This window comes from Anabrus simplex, chromosome 1 (genome assembly GCF_040414725.1).
Source record: "Anabrus simplex isolate iqAnaSimp1 chromosome 1, ASM4041472v1, whole genome shotgun sequence".
Classification (NCBI taxonomy): domain Eukaryota; kingdom Metazoa; phylum Arthropoda; class Insecta; order Orthoptera; family Tettigoniidae; genus Anabrus; species Anabrus simplex.
Genome location: NC_090265.1, coordinates 950,961,926 through 950,983,015, shown reverse-complemented (window position 1 = coordinate 950,983,015; position 21,090 = coordinate 950,961,926). Strand labels below are relative to the sequence as shown.

At 37.0% G+C, this 21,090-nt stretch overlaps 1 protein-coding gene across 2 annotated transcripts in view; it reads right to left on the bottom strand.

The window, feature by feature from the left end:
- Nucleotides 1-366: 366 nt before the first annotated feature.
- The window catches only part of LOC136875075 (ubiquitin carboxyl-terminal hydrolase 3), a 204,683-nt gene continuing 183,959 nt past the window's right edge, over nt 367-21,090 (bottom strand). For both annotated transcript variants that reach the window (XM_067148811.2, XM_067148815.2), the window contains 3 exons: nt 8,849-9,042; nt 6,975-7,015; nt 367-1,133 (listed from right to left, as the gene is read on the bottom strand). In XM_067148811.2, the coding sequence (XP_067004912.2) occupies nt 1,009-1,133; nt 6,975-7,015; nt 8,849-9,042 (360 nt within the window). In that variant the 3' untranslated portion in view covers nt 367-1,008. The remainder of the gene's footprint in view (nt 1,134-6,974; nt 7,016-8,848; nt 9,043-21,090) is intronic.

Sequence of the window (21,090 nt, the reverse complement as noted above, 5' to 3'; positions counted from 1 at the left end):
TACCACCAGACTAGGCCAGGATCTAAGCTTCCAAGTTGGGGTCAGAAGGCCAGCGCCTCAACTGCCTGAGCCACTCAGCCCAGCAAAGTCAAGTTTAACATGTTTTTAAGTGTGGACACAATGAAACAGTATTTAACATTTAACAGTTAACATGTTGATGGTGTCACCAATTAACATTTAACAGTTTTAAAATTTAACATGTTGTTGAATGTTAAACAGTGGAGACCTGCTTTTACAACACACATCATGTGAACATTCAGTACATATTACACTCGGGGATGAAACTTTACTCAAACTTTTATACTGGTACTTTTATAAATCAGGAAAGGGATAATATTATTATATGAACGTCTGTAAAGCAACAAAGAAAGGGGAGGAGTAAAGACAATGATACCCACAGTACAAAACCAAAAAAAAAAAAATCTGAGTTTTGTAACAGGTTATTTAACAAAACAAAAAAATGTGGCTTAGAAAGATAATACAACTTAAGACACAGGCATTTGTTCAAATGGGACATTTTTCTCTTGTAAACAAATACACACTACTAGTCTATCACATAAATACTCAAGAAAATGTGCTGATTCAGTCTGCAAAGTAATATATACTTTAGCACCAACATGGGTCTTCTTCCAAATTAAATTCACATCTAAATTTAGGTTTAATTTTGACAATGATATTTTTAATGAACGTAATTGAAAATGCGTCTAAATATTACTGAGATCTAACTCCAGATAGGAAATGAAACTGGAAAATACCAGAGAACAAGGAATGCTTACTTAGGTTACCTGTAGTTCGACTTATAAATTCGTTACGAAAAGCATAGCAAAGCCCTCCAAACCGAAGAATTTCCACTCCAAAATTTTACTCCCATCTGATCATGAACCACGAACATCTCAACAGGTCTAATAAGACTCACGAGTTTAAATAACCAAAAACTCTTAAATGCAAGATTCTCTAGCTACAATATGGTGAAATACGATCCCATGACGCAGCCCTACATGCAAGATGTCATGAATTTAGCTGTGGCAGTCTGAATTCTCGGCGAATGTAGAACAGTATATACGGCTTACACTTCTCAACCACCTCTATTTCTGTTGGACGTACGGTACTGTCATTGAAATGGAACCATTGACCTGTAAAGAACACACAGAAGCAATGATTACTGCACTTGCTGAAATTTGGCAATAGCAAAAATATAATAAAAACAAAGAAAAGGAGAAGGAAAATGAGCCGTGACCTTTAAACTGTAAGTTAAACTGAAATCTTACCTTGTACTCTGACCTACACTTTCTCAATGCTATTGTTTTTCATACACACAACTAATCAGTCCAAGAAACCTAGACTACTACTACTACCATGAAAGTGCAAAATTAAAAATAACATACCGGTACTCAAAAAAAAGTTTTGTACCGAGCTCGATAGCTGCAGTCGCTTAAGTGCATCCAGTATCTAGTATTCGGGAGACAGTGGGTTCGAACCCCACTGTCGGCAGCCCTGAAGATGGTTTTCCGTGGTCTCCCATTTTCACACCAGGCAAATGCTGGGGCTGTACCTTAAATAAGGCCACGGCCGCTTCCTTCCCACATCCAGTCTCTTCCTGACCCATTGTCGCCAGAAGACCTATCTGTGTCAGTGCGACGTGAAAGAAATAGCAAGAAGAAGAAAAAGTTTTGTATTACCTCAGATCAAAGAATTCCTGACCCTTAAAAAAACGTGAAGACCTGTCATCATAAGCAAAGCAGCAAAATGAAGATGTTTTAAGAACATGAAGTTGCTAGTGTGGTACTACAAGTACAGTAAAATCTGGATAACCACAGAATTTCTTTTGGATTTTCTTCATGGAATGGATGCTTCTATGGGTGCTCAAGTAAGACAAATAGATATGTTTCTACATAACTGTGCGCTCTCTCTCTCTCTCTCTCTCCCTCTCTCTCTCTTTCTCTCTTTCTTTCTTTCTTTCTTTCTTTAGAAATGAAAAGTTATTTTCTATCCCACAAACCGTACCAGTGTCCTTCAGACTCTAGATGCCAGGGTGATTAAGTGTTTCAAACGGTACTGCTTCATACAGCTCGTTGCATGAGCTGTGTGTATGTTAGACACCACGAAAGAAACGAAGGGACACTTCAATATTCTACAGGCAATTCACTTTGTTGTGTCAGCATTGTTCCTTATTTTGCCCACCACAGTTTACAACTGTTTTCATAAGTGTGGCTTTGGTGAAAGCAGACACATAAATGACAACAACACCGCCAGTGAAGAACTTGTTCAAGGCAAGGACAGGGGAAAGCTCGCACCAATGTTAACTTCTGACATGTACACAGCAGTTGACAATGAGTTTGCCACTCGCAGCATAATGCGTGAAGGAGAAGACGAAAAGAAAATCAAACACCTGCCATTTTTCCCAAAGCATTAGCTGCCTTCGGCAAAATTCGCACCTACAGTACATCTTCACATATGACACAGACAGCAGTGAATTACAAACCATTTTAATTGTTGAGGGTGTACTGTACCATGTTAAGACTAAACAAAACAAAAATACAATTGATTTTTCCACTAGAAAGTGACTCTTCTGTAGCCAAATAAATAATGCTGTACAATAAGGCCAGGATCAGGTAGTTGCAGAATCAAAGACCATTTTGTCTATTACTCAGGAAACAACAAACCAAATCATTTAAATGGAGTTGGCATTATTACGAGTAAGCAAGAACATAATGCAGTCAAGTCCATCATTCCATTATCAGACAGAGTTTTATTGATCAAGTTTAACTCAAAACTTTTTGATATAAATATCATACAAGTATTGATGCTGATATTGAAAATGTTTATGAAAACATTGATGAAGCCCTAAAAATAACCAAAAGTACAGAAATAAACATACTAATGGGAGATTTCAATGCAAAAGTGGGAAAAGGTATATCCGAGGACATAATTGACAATTATGGCTTGAGTGAGAGAAATGATCGCAGGGACACGTTTGTTCAATTTTGTCAACAGGAGAGGTTTGTTGTGACAAATACCTTCTATATGTTACCAGCATGGAGATTGTACACCTGGAAATTAAAAGCTGAAACTGAGTCAAGGATTGTGAGGAATCAGGCTGATTGCATTTTGATTAACAAGAGATTCAGAAACTGCATAAAGTCAGTAAGGACTTATCCTGGTGCTGATGTTTCATCAGATCATAATCCATTGCTCGCTAAAATTAAGTTACAATTAAAGAAGATCAAAAAAAGTTTGTCCTAAATTTGATACTGCCAAACTCCAAGACGCAAACAATAGGACAACAGTACTTAAAGACCTAAGTGAACAGCTATTCAACCAGGCTGAAATGCCAAAGGACATTGAAACCATTTGGAGTCGATTCAAAACAACTGTACTGGGTACAGGAAATCGTCATCTAATGCAAGACAAATGAGTTATAAAAATCACATGGATGACTGATGAAATCCTTGATTTGATGAACCAACGGAGGATAGTAAAGAACAAGAACTGGGATAAATATAAAGAACTCCAGATCAAAATCCACCAAATGATTACAAGGGCAGAAACTGAATGGTTGGGTAATCAATGTAAGGACATAAAAGAATGTGAATCTAAGCAGGACACTTTTAACATGCACGAAAAGGTTCAATAAGCTGCAGGGTTACATACGAGGAGGGCAAATGGACTGTTAAATAACAATCAAGGGAAGGTCATCATTGAACGTGAAGAACTGAACAGCTGAAAAGTCTATACGACTGATCTTTCCCATGAAAATAGGGGACCATGTCCTTCTGTTTGTGATACAGATGAAGGGCCATTAATAACCAGCCAGTGGAATATGCACTCAAGAAATGCAAAAACAGAAAAGCACCTGGACCGTATACTTGTAGAAACATTAAAAATTCTTCAAGAAGACCAATCACTGGATATCCTGACAGAACTATTCAATCTGGTATACACCAATAGATCAGTCCCTTCTGACTGGCTGATATCAACTTTCATCCCTATTCCAAAGAAAACAATGGCTAAATCTCATGGAGATTACAGAATTATAATGAGCCATGTTCTCAAAATCTTCTTAAAAGTAATACAGTATATGCAAGAATATACAGCAAATGTGAAATCCAGTTTGGTTTCCTTAATGGATTTGGCATCAGAGAGACAGTGCTGGGGATGCAGGTTTTGGTACAAAGTCGCATAGATATGTCTGTGAATGTATATACTTTTTTTTTATCGATTATTAAAACAGCTTTCGATCATGTGAAACATGAAACAGTGTTGCATATCCTACATGATATGGGCATGGATGGTAGAGATATCCAAATTACTGCCAACCTGTACTGGAATCAGACTGCATCTGTTAAGGCTGACAGCACAAACACCTGTAATATTGAAATAAAGCAAGGAGTGAGGCAAAGCTGCGTTCTATTTCCACTCCTCTTTAATATTTACTCTGAAAAGATATTTTCTGAAGCTCTAGAAGGAAAACAGGAGGGCATCATTGTTAATGGGATCGCAATAAACAATCTGTGATATGCAGATGATACTGTTCTGCTTGCAACAAGGGCTGAAGATCTGCAGACATTACTAAACTGTGTGATCGAAAACAGTGCTCCAGCAAGTCTGCGTTTAACCATGAAAAACACCAAAGTAATGGTCATAAGCAAACAGGTCATTCAACCTGTTAACCTGACAGTAGCTGGAACAATGCTGCTGAAATTAGGTCCCAGACTGAACTGGCAGGAACTGCATTCAAGAGAATGAGCAAACTTTTCTGTAACAGGGACTTTAAGATCAATCTCCATCTCCGTTTACTTTGGTGTTATGTACTTTCTGTCTTACTTTATGGTGCCGAGACTTTGACCCTTAAATCCTTTGAATCTGCTCAGAACATCATAGGCTGACAGAATACATAACAATGTAGTACTCCAACGCCTGAACAAACAGCTAGAGGCCATATAATTCGAAATGATAAACGTAGACTCCTTCAGCTTATCTTACAAAGTAAAACTGAAGGAAGGAAAAGTAGGGAAAGAAGGAGAATATTTTGGCTACGGAATCTACGAGAATGGTATGGGCTCAGTATCCCCACTCTTTTCTGAGTTGCTGAGATGAAGAACCAGATCGCCCTGATGACAGCCGACATCCAATGAGGATATGGTACAAGAAGACAAAAACAAAGTACAAGCATGTGTCATGGTGACACTATTTCTGTATAGGCGTGGTTATTTCAGTACGCTTTCTTCCGTGATGTTTTGTGTTTTAACAGTGTCATTTTTTAATTTGTGCATGATTACTTGTTTATATGACTGGAGCTGTTACGACCTATGCTTATTTACATGTATGTTTCAGCAATGATTTTAACTACAGGTAGGTTAAGTTGAAATTACACTAGTAATTATGCCTATAATTCAAGCTAATTTCTTGCCTGTTATTCAGCCGGAAAACATAAATGGAAGGTATTGAGGTCTAAAGCCTCACAAAGCAAGTCAACTGCATTGATAAGAATCAAGAGATATAAAAAAGAATCAACTAATCAAAAAGGAACAAGTTTATGTCTATCAATTTTAATGTTTATATGAAGGGGCAGTAAAGGAAATGGAAAGAGAAATTTTGAAAAGGGAATAAAAATTTAAGAAGAGGAAATCAGAAATCCAAGATGTGAGGATTTGTTTTATCTGAATATGCAAAATATATGGAGAAATTGCTGAATGACATTAATGCAGTTTTGGAGAGATAATGGAATGCAGTTCAATGAAGTCAGGTGATTCAGAAAATACTAGATTTTGTGATTTTGAAAAGAAAACAAAGCATTGGATATTAGTATAATTTAGATAAAGTTTTGAGTAGCTTATTTTTTCATGAGCTTGGCTGAACAAAGCTGCTGACCTGACTGAATTTAAAGTATCAAGTCTTTTAACTAATGCGATTTATGTAGCAGTTTCTGTACGATTATAATAATATTTAATTACTGTGGTGTCCTGCCAAATTGTTGATGGTTTTTATTTCCGACCCAGATTTCCAGTTTTCCATAAAGTACATTTTTTCTCTGTGGTCCCTCCAGAAACTGAGAATCAAGGTTCTACTGAATTTCCTTTCACTTAAGAAAAATTTATTAAAAGTACACTTTACAACACAAAAATTGATCGACAAAAAATTTCTATGTCCCCAAGTACAAACATGACTGAAAGTAAGGAATACATTATCATACAGATTTCTTGACCAGTTAATACACAAAGGTTAATCATTTAAGAAATGACTACGTAAAAAAGTAATAGGGGAATCTGCCATCTTGGCAACAGTCCTAAATGCAGGTCACTTATTGATTGATCAGCATTTTGCCAATACCAGGTGAACTTTTTAGAACAAGTTCAGATGGTAGCATTCACTGAAATTGCTCTAAATGCTACTTATTTTCCTAACATAACACAACTATGCAAGTTTACTGACAAAGTGCGTATTGGACAAATGTACTGTATATTAAAAAGTAAGATAAGAAAGATTTTATAATGAAAGATCACAGCATTTTGCACTTATTCTACAGTATAAGCAACCAAAGTTTTGGCATTAAGAAGTGTTCAACTTAATAAAAAAGGACAATAATTGATTTTCAGACAATTCCTAAACACAAAAGAAGACTGTATTCATGATGTTGGCATATAAATATAGGAAAGAAGGCTTTAGTGAGGGGAATCACAATGACAAGAACGTTAAACTAAGACCATTTAAACATGCAAATGGCTTGAGAAGTAGAGATAAAAAGAGAAAGGAAGGCTAAAATTTAAGATCAGTAACCTGGAAGAAAATCATGGGGTAATAGTGATGGATTTAAGCAAAACCTTTAGAGATACTGTATACTAACATGTGAAAATGCTACTGTTTACTTGTAATAATGTATTTTGCACAATAAAAAACAATTTCTATAAAATGATCTATAGAAAGCATCCACTTAAGAAAGAAAGAAATGTTAAAATGCAAGCAAATTAACTTACCATCATTGACAGCAAATGCAGTGTAATGGCCTGACCCAGCCCTGAAAAAAAAAAAAAAAAAATACAAATTTATTACTATGTATATAGCATAAGAACATTCTTGAGTGCCAATAATACGATAAACATGGCAGGTGAATGTCGGAAGAGGGAGGAGGAGGAGGAGGAGGAGGAAACAAAGACATAAATTTATTACTATGTACCAGGTGCAGCAAAACAAATGACACTCAAATATTATTTCATTGCGTCAGTACAGTACGTGTTCTGTCCGACTCATTGGCTGAATGGTCAGTGTACTGGCCTTCGGTTCAGAGGGTCCCGGGTTCGATTCCCGCCTGGGTCGGAGATTTTAATCGCTTCTGATTAATTCTTCTGGCTTGGGGACTGAGTGTATGTATCCGTCCCAACACTCTTCTCATCATATTCAGACAACATACCACACTACCAACCAACACAGAAACACGCAATAGTGATTACATCCCTCCACATAGGGTTGGCGACAGGAACGGCATCCGGCCATAAAACAGGGCCAAATCCACATGTGCGACACAGTTCGCACCCGCAATCCCATAGGTGTGGGAAAAGCGGTAGGAAAAGAAGAAATACAGTATGTGTTCAATCATGTGCCACACACTGTTCAAAACGTTTCTTAAGATTGATGAACAAAGGCTGTTGTAAGGAGATGAAAAACAATGTCTTCTTGCGTAATTCAGGAATTTTTGCAGGTGGGTTATCTGTTTTGAAAAATTATTCTATTAACATGACCCATATGTAGACAACTAGGGCCGTGAGATAACGAGAGCATGAAGAGTACGGGAATAGAATTCCACAAGAAATTAGATGATTTCAAGAGTCATTGCAGAAGGGTAAGTGACTACCCCATGGCATGGACTATAGCTCCATCTTGTGGCATCCATTATCGTTGGAAGGGCAAGTTTCTGGCGCAGCAAAAAAGAATGCAAATCCCTCATGAATGTGGTAATAATGAGGTCTCTGTAGACTACCTGATCCACTGTTTTTGAATTCTGTCCAGCATCATCGACATAATAAGGGCCTAATATTCCATTATTGGACACAGCACACCAATTGTAACCCGCACATTGAGGAGTACTTTCTGTATAACAAGATCAGGCCATCGAAACCCTAAAAGAAAAAAGTTGTCAGGTGATGTAGCCGGCAAGGTGAATAAGGCTCTCATCTCAAAAACCGTATGTTGCAGAAGAAATCTGGATTTCATATGTCATGGACAACATTCAGTTGCAATACTGTAATCGGGCTCACTCATCCCTTTCTGTTAGATACTGAGCAACTTGAATGCAGTATGCAAATACACCAAGCTCTTTAAACATCTGCCAAACAGCCTAATCACTTAAACAGTTTCCACATGTTCGTCGTAGACAATGCTTTGGAGATTGTAATACCTGTTGAAAAAGTCAACCATGATTCTTGTTTGTGGTGACGGTTCTTGGGCCCTATTATCCTCTTTCGTTGACATAAGGCTGATCCTGTAGGACTGAAATTGTCAACAATTAATACCGCTCTGTTATTTGGGGCCTCCTTATTAAATCGTTTTTTGTACTGTTCTTTAATGTGAAGCAAACTCGGCCCATTCTGACACCCCACCATGTATGACTGGAAGTAATGTACAATAAAATACATACGTCTTCTCGTCTGTTGGTAGAACCCATCACTGCAGAAATGAACACAGCACTGATTTCAAAATATGTCAAACTATTTAAAAAAATAACAAAATATTTCATTGCAAGGGAAACTTGGACATCTGATGAGCAATAATTTCAGTGTCGTCTGTTTTGCTCCATACCGCAATATGGAAATAATGAACCCCATGCTCAAGAAAAAAATTAAACAATTCTCACCCTGATCCATGATGAACAATTACTGCAGCTAAATCATACAGATTACTGCCATATCCTGAGCGTCTGGTGTCGTGCATGCCAGTCAACACAAACTGAGACATATCCAAAGCAGTCACTGGGAAGGATATATTTGTAGCAATCTTTGTGCGAAAGAAGTTATGCCACCGAAATCTCTTCAAATGGAGACATAGCACCTAAAAATAAAACAAACTGTTACTAAAAAATTTATTATTGTTCACACATTCAATCATTCACTAGAGATTTATTTGAAAAATTTGCCATATCAGTTGCTCTTATAGTTTCAAGGAGTCAATGTGCTACCCCATTTAAAGGAGTACAGGGAAAAACCAACAGGTGTACATTTTTGTAGTTTCTTAAAAACTGGAATTTTTCCCCTCTATGCTCACATTTATTAGCTCATAAAATCATTTGACTGATGAAGATGGAACTTTGGTATTATAGGTAGAACCCTGCACAGATGCAGATATTCGGGATTTATCCGCGGATATCCGTGAAGTTAGTGTCTTGGCGGATACAAACTGTATGTTAGTGTGGATAATTTTGCTGACTTTTTTTTTAATAATGTGTTTACTGATTTTCACTCAGGTATACTCTTACTTTTGCTTGTAGTTAGGCAACCTTTGACAATGGTATGGGAGAATGGTGATATACAGAGCCTTGAGATCATAAAGCCATAAATCTGACCTAAGCCTAACTGGCTTATGTCCGCAATTAATGGAAGAAAGGAACAAAGTTCTATACGTCGGTAGTTGTCGCATGAGAAAATCCCTCATAAACCTGTGACTGTAGGGATTGTGGTGCCAGGTGTCAGGCCTATTGTATTATGTCAACAGACCCATCCGTTTCAATATCTTGGGTGTAATATACTGTAGGTAAATATTTATAATATGTGGATAACCATTTATGGATGCGGATAACCAATCGCGGATGTGGATGAAGGAAGTGCGGATGCGGATGTTATTTTGTATATCCGTGCAGGGCTCTAATTATAGACATCGTCAATGATGAGATTGTGAGTTATTACAGATTTACCTACTACAATTGAAGGGGTCCCCCAAAAAACATTGGATAATCCAAATTTTTTTTTAAATGTTACAATCCGTTTTACGCCGCACTGGCACAGATAGGTCTTATGACAACGATGGGATGGGAAAAGCCTAGAAGTGGGAAGGAAGCGTCTGTGGCCTTAATTAAGGTACAGCCCCAGCATTCGCCTGGTGTGAAAATGGGAAGCCACAGAAAACCATCTTGAGGTTTGCTGACAGTGGAGTTCGAAACCACTATCTCCCAGATGCAAGCTCATAGCCGCGTGCCCCTAACCGCACGGCCAACTCGCCCAGTAATCCAATTCTAACAAAAGTGAATTTTAGGTTGAATAACATTGGATATCCAAGGCCTCATAAGATAAAGGAGTAAATGAGTTGCTACTGCAGTTAGAATCCGTGGTAACCAGCTTTGAAATATTAACTCCATGGAAAAATGTTGTACATCCATTCAGCATGGCAGAGGAAGAATTCTGTTTACCATCTGTTTCTCAGTTATTACAAGTGAATAAGGCCAGAAAATGGCCTATTAATATTATCAAGTGGAAGAATAATGTGAAAAAATTTCAAAGGAATAGTGGTAAATAGTATACAACAAGGAAAGGTGTGGTAAAACCTGGAAAATGTCCTCCAAGTAAGGTGTGTAGGATAACGTAGGATATCACATACATCCAAGTTAAGTTCGGTATGTTGCTTTCAATGTGGCATTTCATACGTATTGTGTGCACCAAACTTTTACATTATAACAGTATAATATATGTGGAGCCTAAAAGCAAAAGGCTCAATCTCCACTCACGTATATGTCTTTTCACGAGAGTTTAATCCTGATGTAAACATAGTATGTCCACGCCTCCGCCAAAGAAAGAGTTGTGATTGGCTGAGCGTGTAGTACCGACCTTCATCCCGTCAAGTCTCATGTTCAGACGTAGAGGGCTATGCATCGCATACAATAAAAGTGTGAAGATCTGAACTTCTGAATAAACGACTAAACCTGGATTCTGTTCACTTAGTTTAGTTCACTTGAACACATTCACAATGCACTGCCTATGGTCAATTCTGAGCGGTTTTCCTATTTTGTGCTTCACTACATGCTATGGTCCTACATCTTGCTCCATTTATCTCACTATGAATACTGACACCGTCTGCTGCTGCAAGATGCAATACCTTATCTCCACGCTGTACAGCTTGGGACTTTCCCTCACTATGAGAAGACTTCCTGTATTACACCACGCCTTGTGCCTTCATTTCTCATTATTTAATCACTATTTTATATTTTTTAAACATACATATACCAGTATATATGACAACCATATTTTAATTTGATTTCGTACTCTTCCAAACTCTCAAAATGTAATAAACTAAAAATAAAATTAATGCCACGTACTACTTTCCTTTGAGCTCGCATACAGTTGAGTGAGTGCGATGGTTGCTTCTCCAATCAACTATGTTTATGTCCACGTGCAAAGGCAACGTGCTCCGCCTATTTGTTTACATCAGGATCAAACTCTCGTGAAAAGATATATAGCAAATTTTACAGGATGGCCAAAAGAAAATGTGAGGTTGGAAACATCTTGGTATATAGTTAATATATTTTACTGTCGTTCCTAAGGATAATATGAGAAAATATACAAGGAATTAGAGCCATGTGGTTTTTTTTTTTTTTAAGTAGTTACAGGTTGTAATTGTTTAGAGATTGCTGGTTTTGCCACCAAAAGTTGGATTTTGCTGTTTTTTCTACTAAAATTGTTTTTATTTTTAAGACACCAACCCTGTTTACCTTAATAAAATTAGAAACACTTTAGACTAGATTGTATGTTAGCATTGCCGTATAAAATAAGGAATTAATTATGGAAATAAGAAGCTACACACTGAATATTTTGAAGCATTAAATTTAATGTTACATCATAAAAATAAACTCAAACTTTGAGGAAAATTTCTACACAAAGCTCTCTGAAACAAAGGTTATTAAAACAAATTTAAGAACTCTTAAACTTTAAAACTACAAAGTTGTCATGGTAGGCTTCTCTTTTTGAAACATTTCTGTCCTACACTATTGTTTCTAGCAATTCTTCTGTTGTCTCACATTCGGGGTCCAGTTCCGCTCGAAGGTCTTCTTGGCCATCACACTTTGCAAAAAAAAAATCTTTATAATAACCTAAGAATGAGTTTTCTACCTAATTTGGGCCAAAGTGTATCTCAAGCAGCCTTTTCAAGTCTGAAATCTTTACTCTTTTTACCAGGCCTGGCAATCCTGATGGAATTAACGGAGGGTTGATGTCTGAGATTGTAAATTTATCTTTTGTGACACATTTGAACTTATTTACTTCATGGTAGTAAAAATGTTCACCTTTGATTACCACCTGTTTTTGTTTGACTTTGATCTTCGAAGAAAAGACTTTTTCATCGGTGCGAATTTGATATGTCATAGAGTTATCAATTTGAAAACCCTCTAGGCCTCACTCCGCCAATCTCAAACACAACAATCACCCCCTAATTTTACTACAGTTGCAAACTGTGATATAACTTCCACATATTGTTCAGGGTTCTCAATTTGCTGCATGGATTTGAACTGCTTCTCACAGTGGCCAAAACCCCGGTCCGGTGGCATGAATATCGGAAATATAGTTAATATTATATTCCAACGACTTTCAGATTTGGTGGGGCATCCAAAAGCCATCTGGAACACATTGCAGGAATAATATTTTGACCCCCGCATCCATCTGCAAACAGCCTCAGTTTGGTTTTGCTGGTAAAATCTGTTGGTTTTTTTTTTTTTCTTTCAAAATGTGGTGGAGACATGATGCAATTTCACTCGAGCCTTTCTTGCGAACATCTTCATTCCATAAATACCTTGTGCAGTTACCTTTTGTTAGCTGATCCCTAGAGGTACCTTTTAAAAACATGAGGTTGTACAGATAAAGCTGCCATCTATAATGTAATTCCTGGTCTGGCAATTTAGGGAGTCGTTAAGTTTTTCTGACAGTCAAACGAGACATTCATAACTGAAGGGTCGTCATCTTTTAAATGATCATAAAAAGCCTTAGCCCTTTTTTTGTGTATTGCTCTTTGAACTAAAAAGTCTTGTTCCTTCTCTCCTTTTCCAATTTCATTCTTTCTTTCATGTGGAATACATATTCAATCTTGGACTGCCAAACCCAATGTTAAAGTTACGAGTGAAGACAAATTAGAGTAACTCTCTTTCACTATTACATTTTCTTCAACATTGCCATTATACATTTTGTGTCATTTTGCTATATTGAGCTCTCCTGGTAAGTACTTATGGCCCTTCTTCTATCAACAGTAGTGTGCATCACTGCAGGTCAAAGAGGACATAAATTTAATTACTGACTGCTTCTTTTCGTTGAACTTTATTGATACACTATCTCCCCCTCCAGTTTCTTCTGGGAGAGATCCACTCTTCTGAAAATTATTTGTGATGAATTCAACTTGTGATCTTGTTATTTGAAGTATACCTTAAGAGGCCTTTTGACATACAAGAATCATTTTATTTTCTTCTTTTTTCCTTACAAAGAACTTTGTTTGAAAAACTTTTGGATTTTTTTGTACCTGTTTTGGGCCTTGTTCTCTGTACTTCCTTGGTTTCAGTGTATTTCACAAGAAAATGATTTTGGGATTGTCTGTCTTTGTTCTTATAAAAGAGATCATGAAACTCTAAACACTGTTTCATAGTCAACATGCTACACCTAAAACTTTCTGTGTGATGGCCACATGAAGGATATGTCGGCATCAGTTGTGCCTTGTATCTGAAAAGAATTTAAGAAAGGTTAACCTGAGAAATCAAACTAAAATGTATGGCAATGCTAACCTCTCAATGAACTACTACTATCACAATTTTTAATTCTAATTAAATTTAAAATGTGTAGGAAGAAACAGTTCAACCAAAAATAGGCCTACTACCCTCAACTTTTTAGCAACATTTTGTTTCCACTTTTCAGGGCAGCTGGGCCTCTTCCTAGCTTTCCTAGGTGATACAGCAGAAATCCCTTGTCCTAACTCAGGTTTCATAATAATTTAAAATTCATTAAAATGAAAACTCAATAAAAATTAATTGAAATAGACAACACAGCGCAAAACACAACACCAAACTACTGTAACAACAACAAACACTAAGCTCAGAGACAGTGGCCAACCACGACCATGAATAGAACGCTGTGATTGGTGAACTACGATTTTGCTGCTTTTGCTTCCCAGATCTCACAAAATAAACTTGGAGTTTGCAGACTTTGATTCTAAGGCTACCTTTTAACTATTATAATACATTTGTGTGCTGCTTTCGCAACTAAGAGTCTTATATTAAAAAACTATACACTACAGAGCATACAGTGTTACCAATATCTCTATTACCCCCCCCCCCCCTCCCAAAAAAAAAATGGAGACTGTGACTTGGACACAGCAAGGTGTAGTGTCGTGTCCGGTGTGTCTAAGCGCTCCTCTTACGTCAGTAGTAGTTAATGAAAAATTCTGAGGCCGGCACGATGTAACCTGCACCTCAGATGATTAAGTAGATTTTGTTTGAAGTGTTCTGAATTTCATAAATTAAATGGAGTCAAGATGGCATTCGTTCAGACGTTATGGTGACATAGCTCGTATGAAATATGCAGTTTTCAGTTAAGTTGTTTGATCTTAGTAAGAAGTACGGACGTTGGGCACCCATCCAGTGAGTGACCATGGCCGATGTTCCTTAACTGCGTTAGCATCTGTTTTTGCGTCGCACCGTACCTCATTCCTGGTACCAGTGCTTCATGTGACAGTTGGGTATTTGAGGTACAGGATGTTTACAAAGTATGTAAGTGACTGCGTCTTACTATTTCTGTTTAGGACCGTGTTTGTACATGTCTTCACAGCGATTGTAAAAAACGTAAGAACTAGTGTTAGGTTTAATGGTCCACCTAATCAATACACTTCACTTTACAAGTGAAAACTATTTAATATAAAAATATATTAAACATATTTTGGAATATGTTTCGTCTCGTTTGAGACTTCTTCAGCCATAACGTCTCGTAGCAGATTACAACGCTCATCGTTGCTGTCTAATAATTTAAAAATAGGAGAACCCACGTCCTTTGAGAATTGTTTGAGAATACACTAAAGATAAAATATACACATTATTTACATAAAATTGTTCATCACTTCTTGCATTTTTTAAAAATCTTCGATGTTAAAATTTGAATGACATTTCTTGAAAATATGACATGCCAACCATAACGTCTCAAATGTCGTTCAAATTTTAACATCGAAGATAAGAAAAATAAATAAACTTTTTGCAAGAAGTGATGGACAATTTTATGTAAATAATGTGTATATTTTATCTTTAGTGTCATGAGCGAATGAGTGGGGAGAAGGAAAGACACTCTTTTGCCCTTGGAGTGAGAAACTGCTCCTAAAGACGGAAGAGCCACTAGATGGCCACCGGCATAGGATGGGGAAGGGAACAGGAAACCACTCCTAAAGACCTGAATGGGTATCCCAAACATCAGCTGGTTGAGAACCTTGGGGGGGGTGCACCAATGTCGAGTAAGGGTAGCCGCTAAAACGAAAGAAATATTTGGCTGACGGACTACCTGATAGACATTATAACCAGCAAAAAAAAAAATAGAAGGGGTGAGGGCGAGTACCTGGCACCTTAAAACTGGGACTACTCGGCTAAGGTATAGCAACCCTGACAGAAAAGTCACTGGCCCTCCAGACTGGAGGTTGCACATAGGGTTAACAGCTCTACTGCGTAAAAAAAAAGTTGTTTTGAATATGTCACATTTGCCTCGGCTGAATAAGAATGGATATCAAAATATGACGACCCTGCAATGGAAATCGGCTTTACAAATAGGAACTTGGAATGTAAGAATAAACCTGGACCCTTCAAAATCTTCAGTCAACAGTTGGAGAAGTAGGTATAGAATGGGAAGTGCTGCAATTCAAGAGACTAGATTATTAGGTAATGGTATACAGGACACAGAAAAGTATACACTTTTTAAGACTGGTAAAGAAACTGGACCCCACGAATTTGGTACTGCATTTTGTGTCCAAAATTCACTAGTATCGTCAGTGCTGTCCTTTGAACATGTGAATGAAAGACTATGCTATTTGATGGTACATTCTAAACAGTTTAACATAACACTGGTGAACTGCCATGCCCCCACAAACGACAAGGATGATCACAATAAGGACTCCTTTTATGAAGATTTGTTAGAACTGTGGAATAAATTACCCAAACATGATGTCAAAATGATTTTGGGCGATTTCAATGCAAAAGTTGGAAAAGAAGAATCTTTTGTGCCAACAATAGGAAGGAAAAGTCTGAATGATGAAAGCAATAATAATGCCATTAGACTAATCAATTTCGCTACATCCACAAACATGAATGTGTGGAGTACCACCTTCCCACATAAACAAATACATGATGAAACACGGTATTCATGTAATGGTAAGACTGGCAATCAGATAGATCATATACTAATTGATAACAGGTATAGATATCAGAGCTTACAGAGGAGCTGAGATAGGATCTGATCATAATATGATAATTGCTTCTGTTAAAATTCAACTGAAAACCTCTTGTAAGTCACAGACTGAGGAAAGATGCAAAACTGACACTGAGAAACTGAAGCAGGAGGATAAAAGATTAAAGTATAATGTGGAAATTACAAACAGATTTGATATTCTGGGAGAAGATCCTATACAAGACATTGATAAAACAAATGACGAAGTTTGTGAACGAATGTGGAATAACTCAAAACAAATCATAACAACAGTAGCAATGAAAGTGATACCAAAATGTCTGAGTAAGAAAAAGAAATGGTTCGAAGAGGCATGTCAAGATGCAGTGACAATATGGTGTAATAAGTGGCTGCAGTCTAATAAGAATGTAGATATTGAGGAACTATACAGAGAAAAACAGAATGTAGTAAATTAATTCCTAGAAAGAGAAAAGTCTACCTGAGACCTGAGACAACAAATAGAATCAATCCAAGATGACTACAGAAACAGGAACATCCACAAGATGTATAGAACTGTCAACAAAATTAAAAAAGGATTTCAACCAAGATCGAGTATTATGAGAGATAAGTCTGGAAATTTATTTGCTAGTCAGGACAAATGATTAAATTACTGTAAGCAATACTTCGATTCCTTGCTGAACTGTGCTGATCCAGAAACCTGTATTGGTAAACCATCTAGTTCCCCATCAGAAGAACAAATACCAGAACCATCATATCAAGAGGTATTACAAAGTATTATATGTTTAAAAAACAATTAAAGCTTAAGGTAGTAACAACATTCCTGCTGAGCTTATTAAATATGGTGGAGAAAGATTACATAAATACATAAATAAGATCATTCTAAGAATATGACACGAAGTTATTCCAAAAGAATGGCAGGAATTACTTATTGTCCCAATTCATAAGGGAGGGAATAAGGAAGAACTTCAAAATTATCGTGGTATCTCTCTTGTAAACACGGCCTACAAAATTCTGTCGTTAATTCTTTTACAGCATTTAACCCTAGAACTGCGAACCGTCTTTCTGTTTCGTCAAGTGCAATCGTCTTTCTGAGAGACAGTGTCGTTCTTCCGCCGCAGGTTTATAATTGGTTACTAGATGGCAATAATATGGATACCAGCTGAATACTTATAATTTTATCTTCAATATTGTAAGTCTTAGAAACACAAACATTGGTCTGGATAAGTTTATTTAGCTGTAGAAGTGAAAGTACTTTCACATGTTCTTAGAATGAAGATTCTGAAATCAAGCGCTTATTTTTCGAAGATCTTAGTGACAGTACTGATGGTGACAGTAGTTATTGTTTTAATTCCGACGAAAAAATTATTCCTGAAAGTAGCAAAAGTGACAGCGAAGTACTAGATGCCTCGGAAGTAATGGGAAATTCCGATGACCGGAATGATGTCCACGTCGGTGCAGGTTATATTTTTATTGGCAGTACGTCAATATTTGAAGGGATAAGTGTGAACTGTTGATATTTGTGTAGATTGTTATAAGGAATTTAATCACAATACAGGAAAGAAGAAATTGACCTAAGAAAACTAAGATAAGCTGTAGGTTTGAAATTCGTGAAAATTTGAGTTTTATTTTGCATTCGAAATGAAAAGTGGAGAACTGTAGAGGAATACATAAGAAAATACTTGTTTGTTTGAGAACATCATGTTTCAGAAATAAATTATCTATCAGAAATTCCTTTGTTGGAGCAAAATATTTCAACAGTTTTCATTGTACAAAAAATTTTTTAATTGCATTTTACTATAGTTAGAAATTGTGGCAATATTTTTCGTTATTTGTATTATCTTCATTTAGATCAGCCTTTTAGCTTTCTATTGGTATATAATCTGGATTTTTTAGGATTAATATGTGATTACAGGCATGATTTTATTTTCATGGTGTATATTGAGAAAAATAACTGCAGCATGCATTTGATATAAAAACCTGCAGCAGTTCTAGGGTCAAAACCATTTGCTGAAATGTTATTGGGAACTATCAGAACGGTTTTCGTAGTAACAGATCCACTACAGACAACATATTTGCAATTAAGACTGTTAATGATAAAGTGTGGGAACACAAGGAGTCAGTTCATTATTTCTTTATAGATTTCTTCAAGGCATATGATTCAATCCATAGAGAAGGGCTGTGGAATATCATGATGGAGTTTGGCTTTCCCATAAAATTAATTAACATGTGCAAACTGTGACAGATGGTAATGTTAGCTGTGTTTTGCTCAAGGGCAGAACATCACATTCCTTCCAGAATAAAACTGGTCTGAGACAAGGGGATGCATTATCTCTTCTTCTATTCAACATTGCACTAGAGAGGATTATCAGGAAATTAGCTCTTGTACCTGCTGGTATCATATTGGGGAGACAACATTAAGTCCTTGCATATGCGGATGATACTGTTCTTATTGGCTGCAATGAATTAGAAATTAGGCAGTTATTTGTGGAACTACAGGAAATGTCAGCAAAAATTGGCTTACGGGTAAATGATAAAAAGACACATTACATGGCTGTACGGAGACCGAATCATGAGGAGGTTGACAGACTGCCTTTGAAGATTGGGAAATATATATTTAAAAGAGTAGAGGAGTTTAAATTCCTTGGTGTATTAATCGATGAGTAAAACTGAAGGCAAAAGAAACACCAAGCTAGAATTAAGAATGCAAATAAGGCATTTTACTCTATGAGCCCTATATTAGGCTCCAAGTTTTCAACAAGGAATGAAAAAAAAATGATTATCTACAATACAATCATTCGACCAGTACTTCTGTATGGTTCCGAGACATGGAGTATAACCAAGAAAGAGCAGCAGCAATTGTAAGTCTTTGAGAATAAAGTTTATAAAAAAATTTTTGGCCCATGGTTCGATCCTATCTCTCAAAGCTGACATAAAAGATATAATTATGAGATTTACACCCTCTCTCAACAACATACTATAATACTATAATGGGTGTGATAAAACCCAACAGACTGCGCTGGGCTGGACAGATACTTCGGATGCAGGATAACAGAACACCAGTAGATCTATACAAGGGATCTTTTAATGGGAAAAAGCCTTCAGGAAGACTCCGAAAGTACCTAGAAGGAGATCAACAAAGTATGCCGGACCCTCCAAATTGATAAGTGGGAAAAGCGGGCTCAAGATCGAAAAGGATGGAAGAGGATTATGAGATTGGCACGGGAACTTCATGACCTACAGAAGCCTACGGAGTGAGTGAGTGAGTGAGTGAGGACCTAAATACAGATTGACTTTTTCTTACAATACTAAAGATTCTTTCTGTTTGTGCATTACCGTGTGACACTGATAAAACAGCATACATAACCTCACTGAAAGTGTTATAGTGTACTTCTTTTTATCACTTTCATTCTTTAAATTTGCAACTTTACTCCAAGCAGCTATTTAATATATTATGTCACACTGGTAAGATGCAAATTCTGATTCAAGTATATCATGTTCTGAACCTGTTACAATTTGCAGAAATCTATTGATCAAATATTGTATAAATGAAAATGAACCGCCTTGTCTCAGATTTAAATTAGCAAACTCTGCATGTTTAAAGAGTTCATCATGAAGAGGAGACATAGCCAAAATGTAATAAAAAAGGCATATTGCTTTTAGTGCCGGGAGTGTCCGAGGACAAGTTCGGCTCGCCAGATGCAGGTCTTTTGATTTGATTTGATTTGATTTGATTTGATTTGATTTGACGTCCGTAGGCGACTGCGTGTCATGATGAGGATGAAATGATGATGAAGACGACCACATACACCCAGCCCCCGTGCCAGCGAAATTAACCAATTAAGGTTAAAATTCACGACCCTGCCAGGAATTGAACCTGGGACCCCTGTGACCAAAGGCCAGCACGCTAACCATTTAGCCATGGAGCCAGACGTCACAATGTAATAACAAGCTGCAACATAAAACTCTATAACAGAGAAATAAAACTCTTGCTTATTACTACCTCTTATTTATTCTTCTTTCAAACAATCCCTACACTTAGCACCAACCAGCAAGTCCTAATCTCCTTTCTGGTGCTTTCTTTTTTCAAATTCCATCTCAGTAATTGAAGAAACAAGATGGCTTAGTTCACTTCTCACCACATGTACAACTGGAGCATCTTGTCGTAAAAACAAATTTACATTATTAAAAATCGTCAGTACACTCTGAATAAATTAAAAGTATAAATTTATCCTGAGATCAAGAAAGAAAACCCTCACTGTTTCAAATTTATTTGTGAACACTTCTTTCTTTCTTGCAGTCCCCTGAAAAACATTAGGGCTAGGACCTCCCACTGATCCAGAATCCTGGTAATATATTCAAGAAGAAAAAGCCAATGTGTAAGTTGTAAGTCGTTTCAAACTTTTTTCAAGGCAACAGAAAAGTTGAACCAGAAAATATTCAAAACTGATTGGCAAGTAAGCATATGCTTGTCCGGCCCCACGGTCCCACGGTGTAGGGGGCAACGTGTCTGCCGGTCACCTGGCGGTCCCGGGTTTGAAACCGGCCGGGTCAGGGGTTTTTAATTGTAAATGATTAATATCCCTGGCCTGGGGACTGGGTATTTGTGTCGTCCTTAACATTCTTTTCCTCACATTCAACACTTTACATTTCCGCAATTTCCAAATACAAGCAGGTTCCTGACATATGGTGCAAGTAGGGGCAA